At 41.1% G+C, this 25,051-nt stretch overlaps 1 protein-coding gene and 1 pseudogene across 1 annotated transcript; both read right to left on the bottom strand.

Moving 5' to 3' along the window:
* Positions 1–1,877: 1,877 nt before the first annotated feature.
* Positions 1,878–9,892, bottom strand: LOC133924863 (putative ABC transporter C family member 15). Its single transcript, XM_062370592.1, has 11 exons — positions 9,761–9,892; positions 6,236–8,598; positions 5,966–6,052; positions 5,207–5,869; positions 4,949–5,113; positions 4,496–4,790; positions 4,188–4,402; positions 3,314–3,619; positions 2,716–2,779; positions 2,345–2,584; positions 1,878–2,250 (listed from the first exon to the last, which is right to left on the bottom strand). The coding sequence occupies exons 1-11, from the start codon at positions 9,861–9,863 to the stop codon at positions 2,129–2,131; spliced, it is 4,623 nt and encodes a 1,540-aa protein (XP_062226576.1). The 5' UTR covers positions 9,864–9,892; the 3' UTR covers positions 1,878–2,128.
* A 6,738-nt stretch (positions 9,893–16,630) lies between these two features.
* LOC133925596 (DNA replication ATP-dependent helicase/nuclease JHS1-like) lies at positions 16,631–25,051 on the bottom strand (annotated as a pseudogene).

The raw sequence follows: 25,051 nt of genomic DNA, 5'->3' as shown, positions 1-25,051 counted from the left end.
GTCCCAATGGTATCTATATTTGTATGTTGTCACGTAGTCGGATAGGAGTCTTGTATGCTGTCACGTAGTCGGATAGAAGCCTTGTATGTTGTCACGTAGTCGGATAGGAGTCTTGTAGTCCGGGCCGGAAGTTGTTAACATGAACATGATCTGTGTTCGATTCAGATTTGTGAGTCCTCCCGAGATTGGGAGCCTGAACACGAGCCTGAATCGGAGGAATCTTAAATTATAAATGCATGTCCTCAAGAAGAGAACCAAGCTGTCTCTAATTTCTTGTAGCTTTTCCTGCCGTTGTTCGTGAGATCGGCATGACGAGTTCAATGTTGTTAAGGAGGGACGGCATCGCCTTCGGACCTCACGCCGACCGCGTTGCCGTGTGGGCTGCCGAGCTCAAGCTGTTGAGGAGGCGTGAGGCCATCACCAGGGCAGACAGGCCGACGACGGCCAAGGTGCCCGATGAGATTTTGACGGAAGTCTTACTGCAGCTGTCACCAAAGTCCGTCGCCGCCTGCCGCGCCGTGTGCCGCACCTGGTCCGAGCTGCTCTCTTCTCCCGCTTTCGCGGTGCTCGCCTTTGGCAACGCCGGCTCCTCCACGTGCGTCGCTGGCCACGACCATGTCGACAGCCGCCGCCGCCGCCGCCGCCGTGCCACGAAACCAACACCAGCTTCGTTCGCGCCGCCCAAACAACCGTACGTGCGCTCTAGGAAACAAGGGTACCGGCGTATGTTCTAGGCGCTGTGCTCTGAGGTCCGTGCTGTGTGCGTGCTCGTGTCCGTCGACTTTCTAGGTAGTTTGAGCGCATGATGTGCAAGCAACGTTGCACGTTTTGAGCGGTGGTCTGGTATCATGTGTGATACCTATGATTTTTCGGATGCATGTGATACTACTTATGTTAGTAGATTTATTATCGATTGAACATGCCAGCTTGTGTTAGAGTTTCGTTCTACGTCTTCTCTACTCTATCGAAGAAAATACGAGTTGTAACGCATTATACTAATTTATATTATAATTGTATTTTAGATCTTGATATTACTATATCTAATATTTACCCGAACACTCAGTTAGTTGACGTTTAAGCGAGGAGGGTGTGTGCGTATCTCCGTGTTGCACCGGGTTTCTCGAAAAAAGAACTGTTTGAATCGTTTACAGCCGTTAGATTAACGTGTGCGGCCCGGATTGAGGTCTGAAAAGCAGGCCGCAGGCCGATATTTGCATAATAGGCCTCGGCACTATTTATTTTGTATGAGGACCTCCTCGTCGCCTTCCTCTCCTCGCCACGGCGGCGGAGCTACGGCGAGCCCACCCCCACCGCGGCGGTCGTGGGATTGGAGTTGGAAATTCTCTTCTTCCGTAGCAGCGACTTCATCGTCCGTTTGTGGTGGGCGCCCCCCACAGCTTCGACAAGGAGACCCTCCGGCTGCGGCGCTCCTCACTTCCTCATGGCTCAGGCTAGTGTTCGGCCGTGGACCGACCCAATCCTTCCCTCGTTGGGCGCCCGGGCCGGGGTCGCGCGCGCAGGCACGGCGGTTGTGGCGGAGTATTGCGCACGGAGCCGCGGTTTGGGACGGCGAGCGGCGAATGTGGACGTGGGTGGGCCGCGCCGTCGCCTTCCACTGTTTCAGGTCCATGACCCCTCAAAATTTCAACAAAAACGTGGTAACTTGGTAAGCATCCCGCTACCATGTGCTTCTATCCGATCCTTCTGATCAGCGTAGCTTGGCGTGCAGGCATGGCTCCGAGCGCGCACGGCCCACCACAGGCTCGATGGAACGCCTGACTCATTGCGCGGCATGTAAGTTCTCAACTTACTTCAGTTACGCGTGAATTCCCCCAACTTCATGGCGGGATTTCGAGTGCACAAATTTACGCGGAGTAGCTACCAAATTTACTGCTTCTGTTTCCTCACATCAGCAATATTATAGTACATTACATGACTACAGTTCTCTGGATCATCTGAATCTAAGAGCAAGTACGGCAGTGCCATCCGCTGCAAATCCTGCCTCTCTATTAGCGTGGTTTGGTGCGTATTTGTGGTATTTAGAGATATCGTGTGGTGAGCAACTTTCCTATTGAGCTTCGCCATTCTGCGGTGTCCCTGGTTGGTTTCATGCTGTTCTCGTTGCCGTTCAATTGTTTGCTGTTCCGTTGAAGCCGTGGGATCTCTGGGAGTACTCCTTTATGAGTCTGGAGAATTCAGAGCTCTCGTTCTCCAGCAATTTTGATGGTGTGTCGTATTCTATAATTCTTCCTGCTCATCATACATAAAAGCACACAGATTTTAGTAATGCAGCAGCTAGGTCTAATAACATGTAGAGAACTGGAGTTTGAATTGCGTGCCTTACCTTCACTGAAGACAAGAATGAGGTCACTGTCAATTACTGTATGAATTCTGTGAGCTATTGTCAAGACCGTGCAATTCCCGAACTCCTTGCGTATAGTTTCTTGAATAATTGCATCAGTGGAGGAGTCAACTGAAGCAGTTGCCTCATCGAGTACGAGAACATTGCTTCGCTTTAGCAGAACCCTTCCAAGGCAAAACAGCTGCCTCTGCCCGACACTCCAATTTTCCCCACTCTCGACAACTGCAGGAGATATCTCATGTGACAATCTCAATGAGATATTCATATTGATGGGCTATAGTACCAACTAAGTAGAGTTTCTTATCCTGAATCCTACTTTTGCACATTTAGCTATACCCGAAAGAATGCATTACCTGTGGAGTCCAGCTTCTTTGGGCTTTGCCGAACTATATCACCAAGCTGGCATTTGTCCAAAATCTGTCCAAAAGAAGGTAAAAAGCAGATTCCTGATCAGTGAACAGGTACTCAAAGAACTAAGAGCCCCTATTCCCTAGTCATCACCTTTTTTTGGTAAGTTCCCTGTTCTGTTTTTTATTTACAGATTGATTTAAATATTGACTTTTGATCAAGTTGCGCTTGCAGTTAATACTAAAAATGATCTCAGGTTTTTAATACGAAAGTTGCCTCAGGTTTTATATTATTAGAAATCTTAAGCACTGCTTTACATCTATAGTTCTATATAATAAGTGCACTTTTACATGTGTTTTTTCTACTTTACTCGGTGGCACATTTGACCCTTGATAGAGCACAATCACTGGGCATGACATTCTAGCAATACATATTATTACCCCATATTTATTCACAAAGGATACTGTTATCCGTAGCATTTTTTGGTAACGTAGAACATAAAGTGTGAGCAATAATGATTAATGCTATAAAGAGTTAGCCTCTCTGTTTGACATCTTAAAACGGGATTATTTTATGATGGTATTGTACAGTTAATTAAGTTACCTCCCACACACGTTGATCAGAGTACTCGTTCAGTGGATCTAGATTCCCTCTGACTGTTCCCTCAAACATGGTTGGATCTTGTGGGATGATGCTAAGTCTGCCTCGTAAATCATGCAGCCCTATTTTGAAGATGTCAACATTGTCGATTTCGATTGTCCCTGCCCTTGGTTCAACAATCCGGAAAAGTGCTTGGATAAAAGTTGACTTTCCGCTGCCAGTACGTCCTACAATCCCCACCTTCTTCCTTCCTGGAATTGTGCATGATATGTTTCTCAAAACAGATGGGAGATGCTCTGCATATCGAACCTGTAAAAGCAAAGAACAACATTAGATGGCTCCATTTGAGCAAGTGCTTATATTGAGGTAAAAAAAGTTCCCTTTCCAAAAAGCACTTCCTTTTTTCATTATTAGAGAAAACACAGTTAACAATTACAGGCTTATTTATCTACGGCTTCTACATCTGCCACTCTTATCTTATGTATTTCTTCCTGCTTGACAATATGTGGTGCTCCCTTTTTGCTTATATAATCATATAATTAATTTTTTGTGCATGAGAAAGCATGAAAAGCCTGCTCTTTATTTTTCTCTCATAGATTTTAAAATATGTGCTCATTATCGTCTTTGGCAAAATATACTGCAAATTATCATTAACTAAGCACTTTCCTGAGAAGAGTTTTGCAACATTATCTGCAAGTTGTTTAAGCTTTGTCTGAGCATACATATTCAATTTCAGACTTAATGCATAAAGATCAATTTTCGTGCTAACTCATCCCAACGAGAGATTTGTTTTGGTTTGAATTAACATTGTGTTCACGTGCATAGTTGATCACTCACACTTATATCGGGTCATAACTCATAATAGTGTTACACATACCTCCAAGGATCTTATATTGATAGTTCCAGCTTCTGGCCAGCTGTTTGATGGGCGGTAGCAGTCAACTACTAGAGGAGCCTCGCTATGGATCCTTGAGTACTGCATTATTCTTTCAACTGATATCATTTTGTTTTCTGTGTTGCAAATGTTCCAAATTATGGATGCCAGCTGCGAGTTGAGGTTCAATGCATAAGTCACCGCAAGTCCAGCAATGCCTGTGTATAACAATTATGTTAGTTTGACAATACCCAAACTAGGATAGCTTAAGGCTGGTAGTCACCAAGAGTTTATGTGCATATAGAGCTTACTTGGGTTTATAAAACCTTCAGGAAGGCTGACTAGCAGAGTCAAAGAAAAGGCAAAGACAATGTTCGACAGCATGTTTAGCCTGAAAGAAAGCCACTCCATTGAAGAGATGTTGTGGAACCATGGTCTGGAGTGGTTGTCACAAAGACCAAGGTTTGCTTTTCTGAAACGATCTTTCTGCCCATATGCTCTAATACTTGATGCTCCTGCTAGTGATTCTGCAAAATGGTGTAGGATTGGAGCCCTTTGAATTTGCGATAAGCGTGCCAGCTCTCTTGCTGTTGGTATGTAGTACCGCTGCACATCATACAGAAAGTGTATGGGTTCAGCATTTTGTGAAATGAATACCATCAATAAAGAGAAAGCTACTAGTAAAGCTTCCTGGAATTCATGGTGCACAAAAGTAATAGGAAAAGGCTAATTATAAACTGAAGGTCGTTTTTAAGAGCTCATACTTGACACAGGAAACAGACCACGGTCACTGGAACAAAGATAGCAAAAACTGGCCATGCAACCTGTGACATAACACCAATGGTCCCAAGAATTTGTATGATTGAAAACACACACCAACCAAGCTTGTTTGCTATTTCCAGATCTAGAACACTTTGGTCATTGGAGACCTGTTCCATGCAAAAGCACACATTAATTAGTTTAATGGAGTGTGGGCATGTGACACAGTATGGAAATGGTCATAAAACTAAATCAGCACTAACCCTGTTCAAAATTCTGCCAGTGGGAGTGGAGTCAAAGAAGGACATTGGGGCACACATGATGCAGTGGAGCATGTTCTTGAAAAACTTTTCTGATGTTAGTAGACCAATCAGTGACACGAGCATGGACCGAACCAAGACGCACAGGGCACTTCCCATAGATAGTGCTATGTATACAGAGAAGAGGAGGCCTAATCCAACTGTTCGAGTGGTTGCAGATGTTGGAGGAGATGCCCATGCCATCCAATAGTTGCTTGCTACCTGAAATATTTGGAAGAATGACTGTGCAGCGATTGTTACTGGCACTAAGGCTCCACCATGAACTGCCCTCAGGTACGCCCAGTAAACCTTCTTGCCAATGCCTCCTTTTTCTCGCTCTTCGTCTTGTGTTAACCTCCCCTTCTCACCGATGTCTTGTGAGACATCATTTGCAGACTCTTGCTTTGTTATGCCCTGAAGCTGATTATCCGTTTCGTTTTCTGTATCGAGCTCATCCTCACTGTCTGCTGATTTTCGTTTGTCTGACGGTATTCTGCTGGAACTCTCAGCATTTATGACAGATTCAAGAGCCTGGCTATGGGCTCCTACTATAGCTTCAAATCCTATGTTCTGCTGAAGGAGTTCATCAAATTTCCCTTTCTGCACGATCTTTCCATCTTGCATCACCTATTATTTTTGTCCACGTGGTTAGTTACTTGACAACTTTAACCTTTGGAGTTTGGACAATGATTGGTTAAACCAAAAGTATTTTTAGACACTTACCAGTATAAGGTCTGCGGCTGGAAGAAATTCAACTTGGTGGGTCACATACAGTATCGTTTTGTCTTTAAGAATTCCCATTACACAATCCTGCAGAATCAAATTATTCTATTTTCTTAGGATATGTACTGATTGCTGTCAAAGCTACAGAAAAAAAAAAACAGTAACCTAATGACATTTATCCATTTCTGACTGAGCCTCAAACAGTCAAATTATCACATTACTAGTACAAATTAAACATATTTGTGCATTTATTGGAACTACTAAACAGACCTTGAAAAGCTGGCTTCCAGTGTGAGCATCTACTGCACTGAAAGGATCATCAAAGAGGTAAATATCTGCATCCTCGTACACCGACCTTGCAATCTGAATTCGCTGTTTCTGTCCACCACTCATGTTGATTCCTCTTTCACCAATCTCAGTCAAATCACCATTTGCAAACAACTCAAGATCTTTTGTCAGTGCACATGCTTGTATGATTTTTTCATACTTTTCCTTGTCATATGGGTTTCCAAAGAGAATGTTGTCCCTGATGTTCCCAGACAGGATCCAGGCAGTTTGAGGAACATATGCTTTGCTCCCACTGACCCTGACAGTCCCATCTAGCTTTGGCATCTCCCCAAGTATGCATGATAATACACTGGATTTTCCAGAGCCGACCATTCCACAGATAGCCACTTTCATCCCTCTCTTTACTTTTAACTCTATATCTTTTAAAGTTGGAGAAGTCATCTCAAGTTCCCAGCTGAATATTCCATGATCAATCTCCACATCATACTCTGTGTCGTTTCTCGGTACTTCTGTAACTGCATCATATTTCAATTCTTCTTCCTGGAGGTATTTTGCCACTCTATCAGCTGAAACTTTTCCCTGAGCAAACACTGAAAGCAAGTCAGGAAGTGTGAAGATTGGATCTTGTAGCATACGGAATGTTGCAAGAGCTGACAAAACAGTGCCAGCAGTCAGAGGAATCCCCATCAATATACATGAGCCGAATGTTATGGAGGATATGAATGCAGGTGACCCCCAAAATATGAATGTTGTTAGAGCCGACAACCTCACAGATCTCCATAGCCAATTGTACTCCTCGCTTCGTAAAGCTTCTAGCTTTTGAAGATACCGCATATCCCACGCTTGAAGTTTCAGTATTTTCATGCTCCTAAGAATTTCCGTCGTTGCCTTCATTCTATTGTCTTTGGCAGTCATGATCTTGGTTTGCAACCTTTTTTGCATTCTGGTTAGTGGAATATTGCATGCCATTATTGCCAGTGTTGCTGCTAAACCAGCCCATGCCCCAACCCCTAAGTTTTGATGGAGAACATAGACAGCTAGAGAAAGCTGAATCGGCAGCATCCAGATGTAGTTTGCGTACCATATAACATCAGTTATCCTTTGTATATCTACACTCATGTAGTTTATGATCTCTCCGCTAGTATGCTTCTGCCTCAAACTGCAGGATAAGCGGATCCCCTTTTGATAGATATGGGATATCAAAGCAGCTCGCAGCCGCATTCCAAGCTGTCGAGCTCCAAAAATCCACTGCCTCTGCGCTATGGTCTCCACGACTTTGGCACTTAGAAAAGTAACAGCAAGAATGTAACCTCTTTTGAGTCCATATCGCCTCTCTCCCCCAAGGAACTTCACCAAGTCATTAATCAGTGAGGGTCCAACATAGGATGCGCTGGCACTTAACACTGCAAATCCTGCGTTGATCATTGCTTTCTTTCTAATAAATAGGAACATTGCTGTATAGATCGATGAAGTGCTTAAACCATTCCTGCGTTCAACATCATCTATGATCTTTTGAAATGAATCAGAGAGGAACTCAGCAGAGTCTTTACCATCGACATCTGGCACATCATTCTTCTCGAGAGGTTTCTTGTATCCGGTAGCAAAGACAGGGTTCATCCAGGAGAATGTGACTAGTTCTAAAAGACTCGCTCTTCCATATGGACATGGTCTTTTGGCTTCTGTCTGCTGCCCTACAGGTGAATTCAATAGTGGCTCTGTTATGCTGCTTACTGTCAAGGCGATTCCTGTTTTCCCTCTGGCTGAAATTGCAAACAGATAAGTGCAAACAGCAAGCATGAACAGATTGATCCATTCTTCAAATCCTATGTATTGATGATCTGATAAAATAGACCTGAGATCAAATACCACCATGGTAATTGATTGCAGAAAGTTAAATATCCACCATGCTCGAATTATCAATGGAAGTTTTGCAGATTTTGTTTTCTGAAAACTGAACACTGCTAGTGACAATATTATCCAGGATAGCACCTGCAAACCTTCACTTAGGACAAAAGGTGGATACTTGCAATTACTTGTTGTTTCATGTAACTGTGAAAATAATGCCTTCAGAACATGAGTGGCTAATATAAGCAGGCAACAAACTTTGCTTGCTTGATATGAGATACCCAGCTTAATCTCTGTATTCTTTTGTTCCTGATATGAGTGCTTATTGCTTTCAGGAGTAGCAGTCTTCAATCTCTGCCTCCAGCATCTGATTTTCTTGAATAGAAATTGAGCTAATATACTTGTGATGAATATCAGTTGTATCAATGCAAAAGCACTCATCCAGAAGCAAGGTGAACATAGCTCTGGCCATTCTTGCCAATACTTCAATATAGTGGAATCTGTAATAATACATTGCAAATTTCGTGTCAAAAGCCAACAGCGGAATAAGTTATTGAATTCTCATTTTTCTCTTATGAATATGACTTAGGACTTTAGGAGCCAGTAGCTGCCATTATGTCATCAGTGCTCAAGAAAAGAAGAAACAAACGCATGTTCTCGTGAGGACTGAAATTTCAACTTGTTCTTCCAAAGATTGTTCTAAAATTAAATATGAACCGCTAACCAATGACCCTTGAGAAATTGATTTGGCATGTAAAATGTTAGAAGAAAAAAACTGATTGACGCTGATCATAAAAAAAGTTGATTGACACTGATCATTATTCTATTGTTTGGAGAACTCCATGTTTGAGTTGGAAAACTCGTCTGCTGTGTTTCAGTGGAGGTAAACTATATTATGCGTTATTTAAAAAAATCATGCTTTAAATATTGTTTGTTTTCTACTTCAAGCCATAATTGGTTGTAGGATATATAAGAGATGGTTGCATACAGGTTCATTCTGCTTTACTCCTGTCCAGAATGATTAGATTGTGCATTTTGACATTCTTCTACTTGTTTCCGAATTCCTCCTTCTGCTTAACTAGCTGGATCCCAAACAACTTGACTACTATATTTGTCGACTTCCAGCCAAAATGATAAATTTTGCTAGTAACCCGTGCGCTGACAGAAAGATTATCTAATTGCACTATAAATGTTTACTAGTACAGTGTTTTGCAACTATGATATCTTGTGTAATGCTATCTGATACCAAAATGGAAGAAGTTATGTCCTTAACCCCTCAGAGATGTAGAGAACTGGACGCTAGTTAGTCAGATGGGTATAGGGATGGAGATGGAAAGCTAATCACAGCCCATGACTTAACTGTTGGCATCCCAGTTTGCTATGTTTTCCTTAAAGGGCATGTTCGGAATGCATTAATCAAACCCCCATGAAGAGATGGAGGAATTTCATATGAACTTCATTTGATTTCATCCCCCTGACATATTCTCAAACGTTGCAGGACCAGGAAAGCGAAAGGGAAAAGAATGGTGGGCAAAAGAAAGCCATGCGGTGTAATTGACTCATGGAGTGAGTCATGGATATATGCCTCAGAAGAGAGGTGAATCAGACGTATGCATGAACCTATCGTCTGCATGCAAGTACCTAGATTAATCAAAGCCTTACCTGACGAATCATCGAGCATGCTCCCGTGGAGAAACATCTCTTGCACCCGCTTGGGACTGGGAGCCCTCGCGAGAACTGGGAAGTGCAGGCTCCCTTTCTCCATTGTGTTGCCAGAGAGAGAGAGAGAGAGAGAGAGAGAGAGAGAGAGAGAGGTGGTGGTGAACTGGTGATGGTGATATAGTAGAGGTCGAGACCGGAAATGCCTGACAAAGACGGAGACCCCTGATAGTTGCAGTTTTGGCGTGTAATGTTAGCACGCAGATCCTGAAAATCCTACAGTTTTAACCGGGCAGGCCCAGCACCGCCTGTGGAAAATGCCGCTGATCACGAGTGCCATCGAACCGAATATCCTACATATCAGTTGGTGCTTAATATTTGCTACTAAGATTTTTGAAGGGTGCACTAATTACTCAACTGAGCTGTACACTCGTGTATAAGTTAATTTGAGGCTTTGAGCAAAAAGGAGCTTGTTTGTTAGTTTTATTGGTGCAGGTGCAGTGTTTGTAAAGAATGGCTCATCAACTCAATCACTGGCATTTAACCTACATCCATCCCATGTTTAGACTTCATATAACACAATATTGGGCGGTTAGCGAAGTGTTTCATCTTTGTTAAAACGATAGTAGGCGTGTATCAATTTTGCAAAGGCTCGCAGTCTCAATCGTGGGGCATGACAAGTGTTTCGAGCGAGTTCACGCACACGTAGCCATCGCCACGCGGGTGCAAAACGGCTTGAAACACACGGACAAGAGAGCAAAGCCATCGAACGAAATCGGGGACGAGCAAACTGCTCTGCAAACAGAAAGCCAATCAATATATTCCCCATCATTGCTTCACTGATTTCGATCAGGCACGGACTGATCGATTCCATTCACGCACAAAACGGCAACCATTAACAATAGAAAACCCATGCACGTAATAAGTGTACATTTTTTACAGGAGGACTTCTTGACTTTGCACGAGGTGTCAATATTGTCGTAAGAAACGGCTTTTTTTTCAAAACAGTGGCAGAAACGCTATCATCTATTAAAGAAAAATAGATATTTTTACGTTAAAAAAATAACTACTGAGCGAAATCGGCACGACACAACGGATAAAAGATGACGTTTTGGTAGCAGAAATAAATCGCCTCCGTTTGTGCGCATGCAGCAGCTAGAGGCTAGGGAATGAAACAAACTTGACTCGAATTTTTTATTTTTTATTATTCAAAGAGATGACTCGACAGGAAGAACCATAAATTCCCGGGCATCAGTTGGATAAACTAACCAAGCGAACTTTACTGCCGGACCGGCCAAGAGGAAGAACACGGGGTTAGGTGAGGCGCTGTGGCTTACACCTTTTTATGCGTGACGGCGACGCCGCAGCTTAAAGTTGTTTGTGACCGACGTTTGTGCGATGGCAGTAGAAAGTTTTAGGACAAGGGATACAGAGAAATGGTAGGAAAAATTAAAGGGCATCTAAGAAGAAAAGCGACTTGAGCAGTGCAGTTTGCGGCGTAGAAACCGATGAGCCCCCAAAGGTAGGGAGGAAGAAAGCCGGTGAGCAGGGCAGCTGCACATGCAACGCAACCATCCTCAACAGCTGCCTGTCCTCCATGCATGCATCCATCTACACGCAGGTGATCGAATAGGTTGATCGACCGGTGATATGATGTCACTGCTTAGTTCTAGTTTCTTGTCCGCTCTCTGATCCGCACAGCTGCAGTCCACACTCCAGCCACGAGATCTGCAGGCGCTCCCAGCCTCGCGATACGGCTGGCGACGCTGATCCAGACCGATCCACCCTCCCAAAGTCCAGAAAACGACGCATCGTTTTAGCTGTTCCTAAGCTCCCATCCGACCAAGCCTCGATAGCTCTCGGCGTGAGCGCGATATATATACCTGACATCGACTGATCACGAGTTCACGGCACGGTGGTCCGTAGTTGGTGGGTACGGGCGTGTGCATGTGTCGGCTTGTCCAGTTCATGCATGCGGCCGGCAACGGAGCTAGCTGCCGCAGAGCACAGTGCACTCCCGTAGCGTCTCACTCCAGTCACTCGCTCACACGCGCTCGTAGAGCTAGCCTGCGTGCGTACGTGAACACGCACGTACGCGGCGTCGCGCTGCAGCCGACGCTGTACTGTCCATGCATGCTGCAGTAGCTAGCCCCTGCGTACGTACGATACGATCGAGCGTGCAGGAAAAGGCCATGTCGTGACAAGAGGATCAGCGTACGGACTCGATTATATTACACAGGACCACGCGGCACCTGTACATGTGTACAATATATACTCCGATCCGTATCACCGTACGCCCAGCCGTGTGCTAACTTGTGTTGGATTGTGATTTAAATTTTTGTTGGGCTATTTAAATAGCGCCTTCTATATTTTAGAATAGTTCGTATTAGACTCGAATTGTATGTGTCTATTTTTATAATATATATTATAAACTGCAAGGAGAGCTGGGGTATTTATTATAACTCCTGTATTGTACACATCTCTGATATAGTGAATATTATCGATTGACGCTTGTGGTTTTTTTCGTAAGAATTTTTCACGTAAAAATTATGTCTCATGTTTAATTTTATCGTGATTATTTTCTTACAAGTGGTATCAGAATCGGATTAGATCTACATAAAATTACAAGAAAAAAATAGATCTGTTTGTCGGCAAGTTCCTTCCGTCACCGTCTGTCCGTCGAAGTCGCTCTCAAAAAAAATAATTCGAAGTACTAATCGTGCGTGTGCTCTCCCGAAAAATCAAAGTGCTGATCATGCGTGTACTCTCCCGAGAAAAAAAAAATCGAAGTGCTGTTCGAAGTACGTCCCGAGTAGATCTCCAGCCGTCCGTTGGGTCAAATCGCCGAATTTTTAAATCTACCTTTTTTCCGATTTTGCTACGTGCACCGAGTAAAGTTAACAGGAGATTTATTTCGGGTTTGATTGCTATAAGTACGGACTCGATTATATTGCACAGCACCACGCGGCACCTGTACATGTGTACAATATATACTCCGTATCATCGTACGGCCGGCCGTGTGCTAACTCGCAAGCATGTGTTGCCAGCTAGATGTACGCACGTACGTGGGTTCATGTGCCGTTCTGGCTTGTGATCGATTCGAGTCTGTCATCAGGCTAGCTCCAAGATACTCCCTCTACTATGGTTCACATATATATATGTTTGCAAGTCGTTTCGGCTTAGAACAAGAAGAGAAGCTGTACTTTGCCTTTTGACAATTGACACGGTTTGTCCATCCTGAGTGTATACGCATCGCTCAAGCCCCGTATCGAGTGTGTCTAGTTTTAAGTTGGCTTAAAAATTCATACATAGTCCTTAAGTCACCTAGCTTGAATCGTTAGGTCTAAGGTCAGACAGTCCAGATTACCTCTCTCATAAACCAAATTCATCTTCATGTTTCGCAAGAATTAAGCCACTTCTAAATATAACAAGCTGTACTGATAAACAGTTGGGGTCTGGTGGAAAATATTGCCATGAAAACATGAGTACGGTTCCAGATGTTCTGAGTCATTGGGCGCGCACAGTATAACAAATAATGTTGGTAGGGGGATGCAATTGTGTCCATAATAACGATAATAGGTACAAACGATATTGATATGAGGCAGCGATCAAAAATAGCATATTGGAACTTAGCGGCTGTTATAGTACTTCTCAGGTTGCTATAGTGCTTGTAAGGCCGTTTTAGCAACTGCTATTTAGTCATGGTAGTGATTCGTTATTAAGTCATTATTTATTTAAAATTTAAAATTCAAACTTTTGATGTCTCATTATTGTTGTATGTACAAGTTATACTTCTAAATTGTATTGTTTAATTGATTAGTCTAGTTTGCATGATTGTTATGATGGCAACAAGTCATGATATATACTCTATTACACAAATGTTTTGGTATTTTTCAAATACCACTATTAGAACCTAGCACCCATTATACCACCTGCTATTTGCTATCCGTTACCCCGATGCCAATCCGCTGCACCCCTGCTACCCGCTACATATTATCTTAGGTGCATATTAATTAGGTTATGATTGCTACAGTCACTTGAAACTGCTGAATGATGACACGGGTGATATTAACAGGACTGCGACACATGACTGACAAAGGGGCATGGGAGTTAGTAGCTGCAATTTGCAAATGCTTCGTGGTATGACCGATCGGAGACGGGGAAAAGCTCAGCTTTACTCTTGTTGCTTTTGCGAGCACCGGTGCTGTGGTGGGCACACCGCACAGTAGTAGTAGGTGGCTGAGATCCACGCTTTGTACTAGAGAGAGACTGCGAGCTTCCTTTTTCTGACAGCCTCTGCCTTTGATACTCTCTTCTGTAATTATTGGAGCTGCCCATATGCTCGCATGCATGCATGTCATCGGAGTTAGTGGCCACGTAAGGAGATTGCACTTCCAACCAAAGGAATGACTCTGCACAGCAGTAGTACATGGTTGCACACTTGCACATCTTCTTCTCCCTTATCCTAAGCACGATCGAGGCTATAGTTCCTACTTGATCATTCAGCCAAGTGGTTAGCCGTAAAAAAAAAACAGCGATCGATCACGTCAGTCTGAAACTTGAGAAGGTAAGCAACTCAAGACCGTAACAAAGTGGCCATTGTTTAACTTTGATGTGGTCGCATGGAAACATGCATGACATACTGTCATCTTCATCTTATCGTGTTAAACAATCATATTAAGTTCCGAAGTCCCCACATCACCAAAATGTACATGATGTTTTCTCCGACGACTGTACATGATGTTTCAAAAACCTTTGATTTATACCACGTGTATAAAACCGTGTAAGACTGCCAAACCGGCTTCTTCTCTGAAGCATATAAAAGGGGATGAGCTCATATCATCATATGTCTCATGCACGCACGTATATGTATGCTCACCTTGGCAGCCACGCAATCGGGTATAACCAAGTCGCTTTTTAATATAGAACGAGAAGACGAATCAGTCATGAATTTCTATTCGTACGCCGCAAGTCGAGCGTATTATATACAAAAGGATGATTAGTCAATTGAAGTCTTCTCAATCGTCGTGTTTTCTTTCTGCAAACCTTTCGTCGTTTTCGTGAGGTGTCATGTAACATCGACGTTGGTGCGATCCGACGCACAGGTAGATTACAACAACCACATAAACACAGAAGCAGTCGATGCAACACCGACGTGGGATTGATAACTAAATAATTAAGAATTTATTAGAAATATGATAAACAGATCACCATCATATACGTGTTTTTATCTGATACGGTAGATTTCATAATCGCCATCAAGTAAATAAGTCATGTGTCGATATTCTAGCAGTCCACCGTGTTTTACATGAAAATCATCCCCGAATTAGGAAGGAGTCATTCGGATATTTGAAAATAATATAATCTAGGAAAGGTTACACTTAAATACTCTGAGTACAATACGTCTTCCTGATCCGATTATATAATAAGGAGGGGGTAAGTACACAAGGGGATCGATTGAGACCAAAGAGGGGGAGGGAGGAGAAGTTGGACAAGCAATACGAAACAAGCCTATTCAGATAGAAGCAGAAACAATTCATTAAGATCCACAACAGATTTGAATCACAATTAAATTCATCTGATAAGGGCTTTAGAATTTAGAACATAGGAGGACTCATCGAGATCCTTAATATTATATGTACACACATTCTTATTGTACTTATCTTTTTCTAAAAATTAATTTAATCAAAATATAATATAAGGCTATTATCCTAAAGGAAACCTAAATCTATATAAAGTATTGTGTCGTCCTTTCAAATCGTACAGTTAATAGTTAGGTATTTCTACTTTAAATAAGTATTTGCACGATACACTTTAACCATCGTCGACACACACTTTGTCCTTAATTCTAGCTTGTCCTTTCTGTTGCCCTGTTTTGCTTAGGTAAACGAACGAAGCGGCAAATTATCCATTTGATCATCCCTTCAAGTGTAAGCAACCGTGTTCGGCCCATAAAGCCCAACATTTCGCAAGCTGAGGCCCATGCCACTACTAACATGCGATAGAGCCGAGCTCAAAGCGAAGAGAACTTGAGGATCCACCAGGCCCACGAGGAAAGACCGAAACTGTTGCTCCTGATCCTTCCCCGCGAAAACAAACTCTATTCTATACGATCTATTCTATAAGACCATCTCCACTATGATATCACGTATCTACTCTCTATCCTCTTCAACCCAGTTATTATATCACGAATTTGCTTCAGGTCCCCACACGCCAAGCTCCCCGCTTGTCATGGCTCCAATGCTCTGCAATTCCGCATTGTACTGCCGGAGCTTCGCCGCGACGCCGCGGACTCTCGTCACTAGCGGAACTTCAGGTGCTTCCCCTCCGATACAAAATCGTGGCCTGTTCTGCCGATACAAAATAACATTGAGCGCCGCAGGAAGACCGTCGGGTGGAAGCCGCCACGCAAAACTCGTCGCCCTAGCACGGTAGCCCCGCAAGGAGCGAGGAAGAAAAGGGAGGAAGGGAGAGAAGACCAAGACGGAAGCCTTTGGCTCCGCCACTGGCCGCTGCCGCCGGCCGGCAACGATGGCCACGCCGGTCGTGCTAGCAGGGGTGGGAGGTGGTGGAGATCTCGATCGCCCCTAGACGATTTCACTACCTTGGGATAACAACCACCCCATATCTAAAGGAAAATTTGGAATCGGGAGCATGTGCAATCAACAGCTTGTTTCCAAAATTTTACAGGCTGCGCCAGCGTATGTATTGTCAATAATTATACTGGAAAAGATCCTAACGCCTTTACTACTATACAGACCAGTAGCAAGGAACCATCTGGTTTTTGGCTATGGTTACTATACATTCGAAAGGAAATATACAACACATCTACAGCTTTAGCCTCGAAAACCTACAAAAATACACCTGCACGACCTATTGCACATTCAACCGGGAAGTTCTAGGTTCTCGAAAAGAATGTGCATCCTTATTTGTAAGATCTAACAGACCGCCAGTCTCGGCTACCTTCTCAACAAGAAGCCTCAGTAATGGGATCGTCGAAAGTGTCCCGCGGGATCCAACCATGATGAGCTTCTTCTGCAAAATAGTCACTAAAAGGTCAAAAATATAGAAGTAGAAATGGGGCAATATAAACATGGCGTTTGGCTTAACCAAGGCAGTTGAAAGTGTACATATTCACGCGGAGATTGACATCTTTTGGCTTCTCAGTGACAGTATACAAGCACATAAAAAGTTACACGCATACAAAACTTCGTTGTATCATGCAGCATTTCTCCATTGCAAGTTGATTCCTTGAATTCACACTGGAGCGCACAAAAGATATTATTATGCATTCCTTATCCCTACCCTGAAACAAGTTGATTCCTTCAGCATTAGAAGACCACCATGTAGAGGCTCTGTTAGAACACCAAGTTACAAACAAAACTAACAAATCAGAAGCAAAATATGGTTGCTCTCAAGTCTCGACGGTTTTTCATTAGCGAAAGGGCACAATGTCAACAATAATGAACTGATGAACCAACCATTTTCCAAGACCAAAATAAAGGGGGTTCATTTTCCCACCGAGAAATTGAGAATGATTACTGAATCTTAAACAGTAAGCATGGTAGCTTGAGTAATTGGCAAGTAGCATTCTATTCCCATTAATTGTCAACACAGAACGTTGTTGCCATTGTAAACAAAACCAATTATAAAAGTTCAGTATAAGTTAAGGAGTCAGAATCACTGTCAACCTGGTATTTATCAATTGTGTGAACCTCAACCAAACCATCAGTGCATTGCTGAATGAGATTCACTTGAGCGTTGTATGGGGATATGATACCAATATCATCTTGAGCTACACCTCTCCTTAGTAGTTCTTTGGTTATCTGCAAAAGGGGGGGGGGGGGATTTTCACTTGATCAAATTATAAAAGATTAAAGAAAAATAAATGTATTTATATCAGCAGGCTGGATATGTGCACATAATAAAAAGCTCAAAGCATATTACATCATTACCACGGTAACAAGGAAACAGCTCGACACAGCCCAACACAGTTGAAATTGACCTTTTAACCCTCATTTTTTTGGACCAGACTTTTTTACATCTGGACATATTTTCCTTGCTTAAAATATTGTAAATTCAGTAAGTATAAGCATACATACTTGTTTTTACTTGGAGTACACATCGATTTTGAAGAAGTATAGAACTCAGACAAGACAAACAAATCGAGAATTATTGTTCGAAAATATACATAGCGTGTGCGGGAGCACTCAGCCAGACAGCGGCAGTATGTAAGCAGGCATATAAACAAAGGGGCATGAAATGTGGTCCATACTACCACACATAAATCAGCGCATACCCATGAAATAATGTGTGATTCTGTAGGATTGTTTACAGTTCTGTGTTCCTTCGCCTCAAGTGCCGGTATTTGATCTGCAAAATTTGATCACATAGTTAGCCTTGAAGCAAAAAGCATCAGAATTCAGAATGACAACTAATTGACCTAATCATAGACCTGTGTTGGCAAAGATGATGGCCCTATCAGGGTTCAAGATCTGCAATTTAAAGAAGTTGGAAACAACTGTTAAAGAAGGCCTCTGAATCATGACCTATACAAGCAATAGAGTATTCTAAGTTGAGAAGACATGGAAAATTGAAGGAAAAAAGGAGTCTTGCCTCTTACAACTTCAAGTGCCATGGTTCTCTACCAGAAAACTTGAGTTTGGCATTTGCAATTTCCAACGAACCACAACACAACCTATTGCCGTAAATCAATGAATTTGAGAGCTCCATAATACCAGATGACATACGGTACTACAAGAAGGCAGTTATAGATAGTGAGTTTTACTGGTACAAGAGGCCTTCAACTCAGCAGAAATAAGTGTAACCGGTCGAGATGGTAATAAAAGAAGGGGTGTTAAGAAATAAGCTAATGCCCATCCCGTTTTCTCAAGCTTCAGAGCTCTATAATTGTTTTACAAAAATACTCACAAAGGAAAGATGGCATAAAAATGGGCACACGCACAAATTAGTAGGATACCGGAACAAGTTTAGGAAGTGGGTAATGGTCTCCTACCAGAACAAACTTTGTTGCAAGCATCAAAGGTCCCAGTGATACCTGGCAAGTACAATAAAACAGTATGTGAGAAAGATTATAAATGGAGAAGGATCTAAACCTCTTTGGAAATCATTTCTACAGAACTTTCTGGTTTGGAGTTTGTCCTACTACCACAGAGTTTGTCCTTTAACACCAAATTACCAAGCATTCCTAGTTTGCCTTTATCGGTAATGTGATTTGCCCAGCTTCATCCATGATACATGTGTCAAACTTCTTACGTGCTAATAAGGGATGATATATTCCCAAACAAGTAACTCCAACAACCTGCACTTGCTCCATCCTTGCTTTAATGGCATCTACCGATTGTACCTCTGTTGCTGTTCCACAACAAATAATCGAAATAAATTTTCTTCTTAAAAACTGCAAGCACATTGATAAAGTATAAGTTCTGACTTGACAAGCAGTGGGCCCTGACATCAGGATGTACAGCTTCATGCCTTCCAATCCGAATAAAATCTACACCCTACAAGAACGAGACATTAATCAGAATAAAATGTGTTCATGTTGTAGTTCATTACAATAAGATGCTCAAGGTAGCAGGAAAGCTTTGCTCATTGGAGTGCAGTCAACCGGATCGAAATGAAAGTAAAAGCACACGGAACAACCAAATTGAAGATTCCCCGTCCAAGAAACGTTTAAAACAAATGATGGAGTTGCAGTACAAACTACTACATTAAGGGAAGAACACAAACCTCGGCCTTCAACTTCATGAGCAGAGTATCAATAGCCGAATTAGTATATGAAGTTAGCAAAATAGATTCTCCTCCTATCAATAATGACTTCACATCATGCACCATTGTATATATTTTCCCTGTTCCAGGCATTCCTAAAATAAGAGCATAATCCTTTGCTCCTAGAATCTGAAAGCAACATATGCATTAGTTTTACACTAGCGCATCAATCCGTATGACTGCACATGCTATAAATTTAGTTTACGGTTGAATTGTAGATATTTGTGTTAATAATGGTTGTATGCTAAGATACATCAACTATTTATATTTAAATATTAGAATGTAAAATATAAATGTAATTTTTGTTCATAATATTGGAATCATTTTTATTATTTGTGAATAGATTTAATTTATAATTTTCATTTTATGTGTTATGCAAATTGATTTTTATTTGTTTCTTGATTTTTTGAACTTATTATTATTTTTAATGTCATCACCGTATCTTATTATTTTTTTGGAAATACATTATAAATTCTTTGATATTATTTTTGTGTGATAACCCGTAATATGTTTGCGTTCTGTTGTTTTAATTTTGTATGTTTGATTATAATTAATTTGGAAAAGTATGTTGATTGCTAACGTAATTAAGTTGGAGTTTACTAACGTAAACTTGTTGGATAAATGGTATCTACAACAAAAAAGAGAAGGAAAAATAAGGCAAGAAGTAGTTTTGTGGCTGGACTCTATGATTTATTTTTTAATCTTCTAGGTTGTTTCGTCTGGTTGTTGATCTATGGTTACAGTTAATCAATCAATTAATTCGACGGTTCGATGTTTTGCTTTTTTATAGGAATTTCTTAGGATTAATCGTGGAGGCACAAAAGAACCTCCAATTAGTAAATATAAAATAGTAGACATGAATATCCAGATTACGTAAAGAGATCAAGAAGTGAAAGAGCAAATATTTACTTTATGCAGTGATCTTTGTTGGTTATTGTTCAAATTTGGTAGTGGGCGTACGTATGATAGTGCAGGATCCTGGCTAAACAGCCCTCCGCTGTCAAACCTAGGAGCCGATAGACAGCCAAATTAGGAAATTCCAGAGAAGAAAGAGGGTGTAGAAAACATTCTATAACATGAATATGCTCGTACGTAAACAGACCTCAAGATCAACAATCAATTTCCGTAGGTGAGAATTTTGTGGATTCTTGGAAAATAGTTGGACAAGTTTGAGTCTAGCAATAGTTCAAATGAGAACTTAAGTTAGAAAGATTTAACTTTTGTGAATCACCCATCAAAAAGGCTGGAAAAAAATGAAAACAACGGCTAACCTCATTATTGAAAATGAAGAACTAAATTCATCCTTGTCTATCCGCCAAATTTCACGCGTGAGATCTTCTAGCTCTGACAAGGAGTTACTATCTGGAATTCTCAGACGGCGTAGCAAAGAGACCTAAAAAAGTCATTTGGAAATGCTTATATTCAACCTAACACAACTAAATGGACAAACTAGCTTAAGGTCTATTATGGTCAAGTAATACCGTTATATGGGAGCGAGTGATGTCTCTTATAGATCCATTTGCAACTGCTATTCCCCCAGATCGAGTGCTAAGCACCTAATAAAAGGCAGCCGAAGACATAATAGAATTTATTACGGGGACAAAGCAAACTAAAGACAATTTTCATGCGCCATCATTATATGAAAGCACCCCCCCCCCCCCCAAAAAAAAAAAACCGCTACTCCGGTACCTTATCTGGATGCTTGACATTAGTCAATCAGCCAGAGCTGCAAAAAAACAAATTGGCATTGTGTTTGCTTCTCTTACGTTGGATGAATATGTTCCTTAGAATAGGTACCTCTATTTAGTCCTTATTGGCTTTAGTTACATAATGGTGCAAACAATAAAAGTGCCCTACATTTCCAAATAATCTATAGGACAGCATACCATAGAGCATGCACAAATGAACTAATGACAGCCATGAGCATTTTGCAGAGCCATGAATGACTAATATCATTGATTTGTTTCACATAGTAAGTGTATAAGACTTACCACAGAATCGCCACATTTGAGGCTGAAATCTAGGCTGTCAAAATGACCCTCTGACTGATCAGCTGTTTCTGGCTGCATCTTTTGATGCACAAAATTATATATGTATCTTTTGCTTTTTCCTGAAGAATCTATCGGATGCCCATTTTTTACGTCAAGGGCAAAATAAGATGGGGCAGAATTCCTGCTCCCGGAATCTGAATGATGAGGCTGGAAAATATTCTTCTTTTTTACCTGAAATTTGCATAAAATGAGATTAAGCAAGTAAATTTCAAATTCCAAAGCACAATCGACAAATCTAGCTTCAAGATGGATCTATCTATCCCAATGTTTAAGAAAGTTAAGATGCGAGACTGTCAAGTGATTCACAAGGTGGTTAAATAGATCACCAAGCCCGCTAGTCGCAGCATTGCCTCCATGTGCCTGTTGCAACATGTATATTTTATCTAATTAGATAAATAATTTCTTCTCGACAAGGGAAACTTCCAAGAGCACCATAAAAGAAAAGCTGCATCTAGCACCCAAAAAAAAAGTTCAAACCTTGTGATATATGGTACAGTGTGGACACCCATTACATGTTTTGATGGGCTCTGGAAAAAAGAATAGGATTAAGTTGATTTCTCACAAATGAATCAGCTATGCATAAGTTTCTAGTTCCACCTGTAACATTGGAGGAAAACTCTGTGAAATCGACGCCTTCAGGATCTCAATGGCAAGCTCGTTGCGGCGCATAATTAGCCCAATTAAATCCAACCTCTTTACTTTAATTCTCTTAAGAAAGTAAGGAAAAATGGATGAGAATGGGGTACACCAGCATGCATTTTGAGTATCATCTTACAAGATTACCAATGTCTGGTCTGTGTGAAGATAATACAGAAGAACCAAGTCAATAACCTTATTCAAGTATCTGAAAAGGACAAGGTAACTGGTAAGGGATTAATGGAAAGACTGCAGAACAACCGAGGATCACAGAATAAAGCAATGAAGAAAAAAAGTGGATTATACCTCTCTGTCATCAACAGTATGTACAGTATCACCTGAGAAGAGTGTTCCATAGTCGTCTGCAGATAGATAAATGGTTGTAACTGGCAATACACAAGTAACTGAATTTGTTTTGTTTTGTTTACCAGGCATTAGCTAGGTAGATGGCAATATGAGAAAGAGAAGAAATAAAATAAAATCTCCTTTTCTGGAAATGAATAGTAACACTAAAGCTAAATCTAAAACTTCTTATCATATTTGAAAACGGTGATAACTTTTGATTTCAAAGTCCGATTTTGACGATTTTAAACTCTACAGAAAACTTATTCAGAGTACTACAGATCACTACTGAATTAATGATCTTAAACACATTTGATCAAAGTTACGAATACTCCAAATACCGATTTGGACACTTCCACATATTATCTAAAGCTTAATCCTCCAATATTAAACTAGTAACCACATAGAACATGTCATACACCACTAAGGTTTGGCTACAACCACTTTTCGCCAGTAAGATCGACAACACAAACGGTTAGATCTAAAACACCTTTTAGATACTCTGAACTACTAAAATGAACTCTCAACACAAACTCATCCCACACTAAGCACATGGTTTAAGCACTTGACACAATAATCGAGCAACGCTTTCGACAGTCCCTCTTGATAGTACGGTTATTGATCCTATAACCCAGTCTCCCACCAAACTTCTTGAGACCGGCAAAACTAGAAAATCTATTCTAGTTATACATTTGCTTTGAGCAATCCCGTCAGATTTGACGAACACATCATCCAAATCTCAATGTTTCTCATAGCTCTTCAAGGCTCATCATCAATTGATATTCTCTTAATGACGATGATCATCCTCGCTTCCATTTTGACATTCACTTGATCTTCCGAAAGCTTAACGAAGTTTACTTGATTGCTTTCCATGCACAAAGCATGAAAGACTTTTCTCTTTTCATCATTTTCATCCGGTTCACCACTTAGGCATGAACCATAAGTATCAAGTACACAAGTTGTCCACTAAATTTATCTTGATCTTGCTCTTCCGACTTGGCATATTGAATATCTTAATTTAACTCATGTCTTTTTTATAGAATCTAACCCTAACTCACCCTCAAGCATAAAAGCACATATGTTAGTCTATAAAATCTAATTGATAATGGCATATCTTTAGTTACTTGATCTCCACAGGTAACTTAGCATTTTTGCTTATTGTCAATCTTCTTGAGCTTCTCATTCATCTTATGAGCATCACTAAGAGCTCAATGATAATGATGCATTTCTTTTTGTCTCATGACATTCTTCAACGAATCCATACTTCATTTCTCATGACATCTCTTGATCTTCCATCTCCATCTCTTCAATTATGCTAGACATGTGCTCCCCATCATCGGCTACACCACTTGGTTGCATCTCACGTACATCCCTAACATCTTGCTCGTCCCTCACATTTGCCGGGTCTGCTTCATCCACCACTGCCTGACTTGTTCCTGCTACTGCTTCCGCAAAGTTTATCTCTATTGGATACTTCTGGTACGCCTCAGCTAGCAGCACAAGAGGGAGACCATATTCACATGATATATCTACATACTGTCTCTAAGTAGATGTCGTATTAATCAGAACGAGCTCCCCAAAGTACCTATGAGTAACACAGCTTAGCACAGCTCTCAGCTTAAGCTCATGTTACTGGTGATTCAGTTAAAAATGGCGCATCAACCACTTGCACATACCCACTATGGTCATCTTATTGGCTCTACTAAGTCCCTTGACGATATGCTGAAATTCAGAGAGATCTATATCGTTAGGACCATAACTAATTCGATCTTCACCATAATATATCTGAAAATATAATTTATCGGACATCCCTGAAAACATCCAAAAATATATCAAATGTTAATACCGAAAAACTATACTTCTGATTATCAAAACTCTAACAAAATTACCGACACTGATGGTCACCTAACAATATGTTTATTCAATATTACTCCTAAGCAAAGTAACCAATTTAAACTAATTAATCATCCATCTATTTAATAAAATTTCTAATTAGCTATAATTATAACTTACATCATTATTCTGTAAAATCTAGATAACCGAAACTACCATACTCTATATACTATTATGCATCTGTTGACTATCCTACTATGTCGAAATGATCTTTACAATATACTACAAAAGACAACATATCCTACCTTTCTAAATTCTAGGTCCTATATAATATAACTATTGTTATGCCGCTAAACCCTAGATCTAGTAGTACTTTAATTACTAATAAAAACATAAGTTAAAAAATTACCGAAAAGCGAGATCCAAAATCCACAAATCAAAAACAGTAGAGCTTCACCGCGCTGCCTCTCTCTCCTCTCCTCTCCTCTACTCTACTCTTTTTTTCTTTTTTTCCAGATTAAAATAGTATTTTGGCTTATTTTCAACCATTTTATAGTGGTGGAGGGAGGTGGGGGCAGCCGTTAACCGTCCTCTCATAGTGCAGTAAGGGTGGCGGGTGCGGGAGGAGGTCCCTACCCGCCAT

The sequence above is a fragment of the Phragmites australis genome, chromosome 7 (genome assembly GCF_958298935.1).
Source record: "Phragmites australis chromosome 7, lpPhrAust1.1, whole genome shotgun sequence".
Classification (NCBI taxonomy): Eukaryota; Viridiplantae; Streptophyta; class Magnoliopsida; order Poales; family Poaceae; genus Phragmites; species Phragmites australis.
Note: the sequence above shows the minus strand (reverse complement) of the source record. Positions and strands in the feature narration are given on the sequence as shown.

Excerpts from the sequence above, each read along its gene's own strand:
- LOC133924863 (XM_062370592.1), bottom strand. The coding sequence starts at position 9,863 with ATGGAGAAAGGGAGCCTGCACTTCCCAGTTCTCGCGAGGGCTCCCAGT. Across the intron at positions 4,403-4,495 it reads TGAAGGTTTTATAAACCCAA|GCATTGCTGGACTTGCGGTG; the intron begins GTAAGCTCTATA and ends TGTTATACACAG. Across the intron at positions 3,620-4,187 it reads TCAATATAAGATCCTTGGAG|GTTCGATATGCAGAGCATCT; the intron begins GTATGTGTAACA and ends TTGCTTTTACAG.